Source organism: Electrona antarctica (genome assembly GCF_951216825.1).
Source record: "Electrona antarctica genome assembly, chromosome: 14".
Taxonomy (NCBI): domain Eukaryota; kingdom Metazoa; phylum Chordata; class Actinopteri; order Myctophiformes; family Myctophidae; genus Electrona; species Electrona antarctica.
Genome location: NC_136795.1, coordinates 24,119,495 through 24,126,914, shown reverse-complemented (window position 1 = coordinate 24,126,914; position 7,420 = coordinate 24,119,495). Strand labels below are relative to the sequence as shown.

The window sequence follows — 7,420 nt, the reverse complement described above, 5'->3', positions numbered from 1 at the left end:
CTGTACATAAGTACAGTACAGTACTACAGTACTTAAGTAAATGTAGTTACTTTCCACCACTGATCTCAGTCATTGTGAAAATGCTCCTCCAGAGAGTGTATAAATGGAACCAAATGGACCCTTATGGGGAGGTGGCGGTCCAAGTGGATACATTTGTATGCGGAAACAATGAACAGCGAGCAGCGAGCAACGTCGTACTACAGAGTATACATGAGGATGTAGTGTGTGTCACGTGGAAAGGTGTGATCTTTGGCCTGCATGGTTGTCTTGAGCAGATTAAACAGCCACTTTAGCACAAGCACACGCTGCATCTCATCCAATTGTGACAGCTTTATATAGACCATGTTAGAAGCTTAACTAGTAGCCTGTGTTCTTTCTTTCTTTCTTTCTTTCTTTCTTTCTTTCTTTCTTTCTTTCTTTCTTTCAACCTTTGATAAGAAATATGCCACTAGAACTTGTGGTTAAGGAGAGAAATTGTTCATCATTTACCCTCAGGGGTCCTTGAGAGAGTTCCAGGGGGTCGGTCCCCAGCAAAATGTGTTAATATAGCCAAAACAATCAGTTAAACCACTCTTATTTCATATTCCGGCTCTTCGAAAATAGCCAATCTACAAGCTCACAAAGTAATGAGCTTGAAGATCTGAAAATTTCAAACAACATTTGAAAGAATTTGGCATAATTCTGACAAAACAAATCCACGGGGGTTCACAACCAATTTGAGAGCCACTGATTTAATAAATACGTTTAGACTTTTTCAAATGAAAGTTAAATAGACACAATGAGCAACCATGCTCATTTTTTTCTGCACACAAAAGCCAGTTGTAGGAGTGTAATTAACTTATCCCTTGTGTGTTATCACAGTGTGTGCGGGCGTGCATGCATGTGTGTGCATGGGTTTGTGTGTGTGTATTCAGTCACCAGTAATAACGTGTGGGATGGTGGTGACATTGAGTTTCTGGTCAGATCCCTTCACTCCACTCTTGTCCTGCATCTCCACCATAATGGTCTCCAACTGCACACAAGCAGAACAGAATGATTAGTATACGGTTGACCGGAGTCCTTCAGGGCTTTATGTCTTTTCAGTTTTTCGCTCTAAATCCCTGTAAATCTCTTATGTATAGGTCTGTCACGATTATGACATTTTACTTGACAATTAATGCGTCAAAATGTGGCATAGGTTATAAGACAGTAGTTCTGCTATTTCCACTCTTTTTTTAAATGTTTGAAAATATATGAACATTTTTCAACATGGAAACGATTACGATGATCTCAAATAATTGTGATTGGGCCATAATTGCCATATTAATTATGTAATTCTTGCCCAACTATGGAGGGACGACAGGACAATTGATCTGAGATTATGAATGTGAAAAATAATGTTGCCCAGGAAAGGGATGTCTGGACTCTGGAGCTCTCTGCTGTAACTGTTTGAACTCCGCTTCTGGATAAGTGGTTGAAGATGGATGGATAAATATATCCACACACAATATTTACAATATGTGATACATATTCTGTGATGTTCTTGACTTCCTCGGCCTACTGGCAGCGTGCATGAGACATTTTGTAGTTTTGGACAGGTGGTCGGCTGGTCACCAGACATTTTTCTACGTGGCTCGGCCATTAGAAGCTGTGGACATGTATGAAGTACTACATTGTTGTTGAATGCTTCTGCCATCTGCCAGTGCCAAGATTTATATAGTGTGTATAATGTATATGACATTGAATGAATGTAATATAAGTTGTTGCGTGCGTTTTCTTGCTCATTACTACATTGACATGTATGAAATGTGTGTGTACGTATGCATAATAAATTTGAATCAATTGAGCTGCAAAACAATACTGACATTACTACCACAATGTCAGTTTGTTTGTGAATAATTATGCGCAGTTATGATTATGAATAATATTGAGTACAAACTGCATGGAGGCATTGGAGGGTCTCTAACTCTGAGAGTGTACAAATGGAACCAAACAAATGGTTACATTTGCACACTCTCAGAGTTAAATGAACACTGTGGATTTTATGGTGTAGATTGGAGGGTTCTAATGGAGGTAGCCTAATGCATATGCATAACAAACTGAGTTCAAAAATTAACTAGAAAAAGTGCCCTTCCGGGCACAGGTCTCCACCAGTGTGTGTGATGTTTGGCAAAATGTGTAGGAGTAATATATAAACGTGTGTGTGTGTGTGTGTGTGTGTGTGTGTGTGTGTGTGTGTGTGTGTGTGTGTGTGTGTGTGTGTGTGTGTGTGTGTGTGTGTGTGTGTGAGAGTGTGAGACGCGGCTTGGCCTGTTGTAGCGCCACCATGAGGCTGATTCGAAAACTGTCAAGTGGCATTTCTTCCTCAGCCTAGTGGGAATATGCATGCACAGTTTCACCGCAATCGGACGCTGCGTTGAGTAGTTGTGGCGATTTGTACAAAACGGGTACAAAGCAGGCTACTCCTGAAAAGTTTAGAAGCCAATCGTAGCCAATGAGGGTGGATTATGATAAATCAAACAAACCCGTCTTGATCACATGACTATGGAGAACATGTGTACTGATTTGTGTGAAATTTGGATAAAATCTGAAGGAGTAATATTAGAAATTGTGTTTTACATATGTCGGCCTCCTGGTGGCGCTATAAAGAGCAGATGTGAAAAATTCCAGGCAAAGGTTTTTCCTTGGCCTCTAGGGAGTTGGCATACAAAGTTAACCACAGATCCATGCAGTTAGAGGTAAAAACACTTTTCGGCCAGTTATAGCGCCACCATGAGGCTGAGTTGAAAATGTTCATGTGGCATTTCTTCCTCGGCCTAGTGGGAATGTGCGTGCACAATTTCACGGAAATCACATGATGTGTTCATGATTTGCAGCATTTTGTTTGAAACTGAGCACTCCTGCGAACTTTGGAAGCCAATCTTAGCCAATCAGGATGGAGTCTGAGAAATCTGAAAGACCTGTTTCGTTGAATGGCCCTAGAGAGACTGTGTACCAATTTGTGTGATGTTTGGACAAAATCTGTAGGTGTACTGTCCAAAAACTTGTTTTGCACAAAGCGGCCTCCTGGTGGCGCTATAACAGGCCGTTCTGGAAAATGTGGGGCAGAGGTTCATCGTTGGCATCCAGGGAGTGTGTGTGCAAAGTTTGGCATCGACCGGGTTAACGGTGCCGGAGATTAGCTGGTAACAGACGGACGGAAGGACACACACACGGACACACGGACACACACACACACACACGGACGGAGTGCAAAACATACTCTCTCCCCATGCCTTCGGCCTGGTGGAGACAAAAAGGTATGAACATTACAGTACCACTCAGTCCACATAATCTATTTGTCCAGCGGATGGTGCTAGAGCTGCTCTAATATGTAGGCCTACACCTCCAGGTTACCAATCTAAGCATCACATTGTTGCCTTATATAGGTTTTAAATGGTACCCCAACATTCAACCCCTGAATTTACCATGATTCAAAATGTATATATTAATCAATTATGTTATTTGGATGACCCTAAGTATCATAAAAAATCACACCCGTGTGAACTGAGTGGTGTAAGGTTTTATATAGCATGATCAGCTGTGGTCTGACGTAATGTCTGACGTAATGAAATAAGGTAAGGTATTATGTAGCCTGATCAGCTCTGATCTGACGTAATGAAATCACACCCGGATGTGATTTCACAACTGGCTTTTTCTGTGCAGAGAAAATGACCATGGTTGCTACGGTCATCCAGTTCACCCGGGTGTGATTTAATTACGTCAGAAATTATTTTGAACATAGCAACCATGCTCATTTTTTTCTGCACACAAAAGCCAGTTGTAGGAGTGGTTTACACCACTCAAAAACCTTGAACGATTACTATTGCAATTTCGTTTGGGTCAAATCTTAGATTGACAGGCCTATGTATTATATGTTGTTTTATCCAGCGAGCAAAGAGCAAAGATGCTTAATTGAGGAAGATTAACCAACTGTCACTTTGCCACTAGGTGCAAAATGGTACACAAATGGTCATGGTCTCCTAAGTGCGCGCTGTCTGAGAGCAGTTCTCGCGGATGTCCTATGTTTACTGGTGCTAGATCTCATCTCGCGAGGGTCACAGGCAGGTTGCTGGGACAGAGAAATGTTGCTAACAAAAGTGGACTAAAAAATAATTATGTGTGTATTATTTATTTAGTTCAGTGACCATGGGGCTAAAGAATGGTTCAGAAGCTGTGTTCACATTCACTCTCCAATTGGAAATAAGACTCACTCCAACCTGCTTCCGGTCTCCTACAAAGGAGGTCACCTACGTCACACAGAAACTAATAAAGTGCAGCTGGTTCATAGAGTTGGGTAGTCTTTCTTTTTTGAGGGGCGCTAGACGCTAGTCCCTTCTACATCCAGCTTTTGGTTACCGTCCACAAACTTAGTCTTAAACAAACATTAAATTCCCATTGACAATGAATAGAGAATTTTATGTCAAAATAGGCATAGTGTCTATTTTACGTCACGATGATGTACGATGATAAGAGCACCCCTCACTTCACACAGGTGTATTTTTTCTCTTGGTTTTATCTTATGGAATGAGCCTGAACTCTGATCTTGCTGAGTTCAGAACTTCAGTCCCATTCTCTCAAACCTGGAGGCCACAGAGCCACACGGTTCCAAACAAGCACCTACCACCTACCTCTACTGGTGGTGAGATGTAGCTTGGTTAATAACCACTCCCCCTTGAAATCACTTTGGGTACTTGTACTCCCATACAGTAGAGTCACAAGATGCCGCAAGATGCAGCTAAGAGCTGCATCTTGCTGCATCTTCCTGGTTTTTAAACAGCTGGTGCATCTTGCATCTTCGTGACGCGTCTGTCTGGATGCAGGTATTGCATTTCTCGCAGAAAGGAATGAAATGTTTTCAAGGGGTTGTGGTTAACCAGGCTAGGTGAAATGTGCTTTTAACAGGAGTTTTGTTGGCAGAAATTACATTAAATGTATTATTCAGAGCAACTTGCATTGAGAAAGTAGAAACACATGTAGTGTGTCTTGTTCAAAGGTGCTGAATGTGTGTCTAGTCTTTCACCTTTTCAACTGAAAATAATCTACGTAATTTTTGTCTTACTACTAATACTTATAATGTATACAGTATACATGTAAAAGATGCAGTCTACCATTCATTGTCAATGGTAGCCAGTGACATGACGTAAAGACGCAATGCATGTAGCTGCTCCAAATCAACTGTGTGAATGCACGTCAGCTCTACAAGCTCACAACATGTCACATCGTGAGTTTGTGACACGTTCTGATCTTGTAGATAGGCTATGGACAATAACAAACTGGGTATCACTATGTCGTAGGGTCGCAGCAAGGGTCGCAGCGGCAGTGCAGACGTTAATTGGCTTTTAAGGTCAGCCTGGGGAATTAGAGATGATCTGTAACAAGCTTCTGTCCATATAGAAGAACACATTCTAGTATGTTCACTAAAAAAAAACCATTCTATATCATTGTCACATTCTATAATAATGACCATTCAACAGTTCTATTTTATCCATGAAATCTCAATGAGTTCTGTCACTATGGCAAAGGAGATAAGACTAGTGTCAATGCTCTTGGAATTAAACTGCAGACGCAGTCACGCAGGACATGAAAACAAGACAATGCCATCATTTCCAACAATGTGACACTGGCAAAGCTCAAACCATTGCAATATTCAGTCAAGAATAACCCAACTTTAGGAAAACAGTTGACAAACACTTACCTTTTTTAGACAGTGTATACGAGACCGATAATGTTGGTCCCGCTGGGGGCGAATGGTCCTTATTGTCATGACTGCAGCTGGATTTGAAAGGAATAAATAAATAAATAAAATCAAAATTCTATGTTAGGAAATTCCCAAATATGATATGTAGTTGTTATAAGAAACAGCCAGGCCAGATGGTACAGTATGTGGTGGACTTATTCACTGTCCCTGCTGTTAAGTAAGGATGGATTTATCCACCAATGACAGGTGGAGGCAGGCTGCATTAACTTCACTGATCCTATGCAGTGACAAGGGGAAAGAGTGCTCCCTACAGGGGAAGAGAATTAAGGACTGTCTCATTATCAGTTGTGTAGGCCTATTACTAAATATTAATGGGTTATTACAGTGGACACCAATAAGTCCAGAAGTTCTATTGTTAAACATTTATTTATGTGAGGTTTCTTTTCAATTATCTTTTTTTCTTTTATTACTTTATATGTTGTGGGGAGTATGTTACTTACTTCCTCCGTCACTGGTAGCTAGGGTTCTGAACTGTCCACAGCCCTTCTCTGAGACACAGATGGGGTAGACAAAAATGGTACCATATTATAATGAGCATCACTGAGGACCAAATACGAATATAAGTTGAACATGGGTGAAGTCATCCTTGAAGAAAAAAAGGAACAATTACAATACTATACTATACTATACTATACTAGTGAAATAATCAGCCTCATAGTAGTAGTAGGGTTGTGTTGTTGTTCATGAGGCCCGCCCAAAACATTTCTTCTCATTCATGGAAATGCTCGTCTCTGGCAAGGTGGCACCCAAACAAGAAAGCCTGGTTTCTATTTACTTCAGCATTCAGAAACCGTCTAGGGCTCACCTAGCCTACTGTATCCGGCAGTGGTGTAAAGTAATTACATGTAAAGTACATGTATAATTTTCTGGTGACCAAAGTTCTGGTGACCGATATTGTCCTTCTAGTGCGTTGAGAGGGCAGTGCTTTTTATATTTATTTTGTATATATAAAAAAGGAAAAGAAATATTATGCCTATATAATTATTGTTATTATTAGCTACTATTAATTAAATCAATGCATTAAACAAATAGTTGAAGAAACACAGCCCCCAGAACACCAGAAACACCCCAGAACCAAGGGTGTTTTCAATGAATCAATCCATCATGGTTAAAATGTAGTTTGAAGTTACAAATTACAGTGGGTTTGGGAAGGGGCCGTGTCAGATAATATCAAACATCTAAATACTTGGTCATCATGCAACTTAAAGAACAAACAAGGGACTAAATTAATTTTGCTCCTATGTCACCAAAATGCGGAACGTCCTACCAACAGTCATTAAGACATGTAAATCCCTTGACTCAAGTGTAATGCTTTATGGTGTCGTGAAGACACAGTTAACAGTTTTTGTATAGAGTTGTGCTTGAAATGTAGCCTACTGTAATTCTGCAAACTGTTAATAAATACTTCAATCAATCAATCAATTCCATCTGTCTGGGATCAGGGTGAACACAAAAGCCAGCTGTAGACGTTAAAATTACCTCAAACCTGTTTGAAGGTGAAACATCCCTGTTTCTCGGTTCTTTCCTATACCGGAGTTGTGTATACATTTTATTATAATGTATTGTTGTTGTTATGTTATTATAGTAGTAGTAGTAGTCGACCCCGGGTGTGCGCGCGCGCTCCCTTCATTCATGGCCACG

At 40.5% G+C, this 7,420-nt stretch overlaps 1 protein-coding gene across 1 annotated transcript in view; it reads right to left on the bottom strand.

Annotated features, from left to right (window-relative positions):
• rgs9a (regulator of G protein signaling 9a) overlaps positions 1-7,303 on the bottom strand; it is a 21,511-nt gene extending 14,208 nt beyond the window's left edge. The window contains exons 1-4 of the mRNA XM_079520407.1: positions 7,259-7,303; positions 6,220-6,267; positions 5,717-5,793; positions 919-1,012 (exon numbers count right to left, since the gene is read on the bottom strand). Coding sequence (XP_079376533.1) covers positions 919-1,012; positions 5,717-5,785 — 163 coding nt within the window. The 5' untranslated portion in view covers positions 5,786-5,793; positions 6,220-6,267; positions 7,259-7,303. The remainder of the gene's footprint in view (positions 1-918; positions 1,013-5,716; positions 5,794-6,219; positions 6,268-7,258) is intronic.
• Between the last annotated feature and the right edge of the window lie 117 nt (positions 7,304-7,420).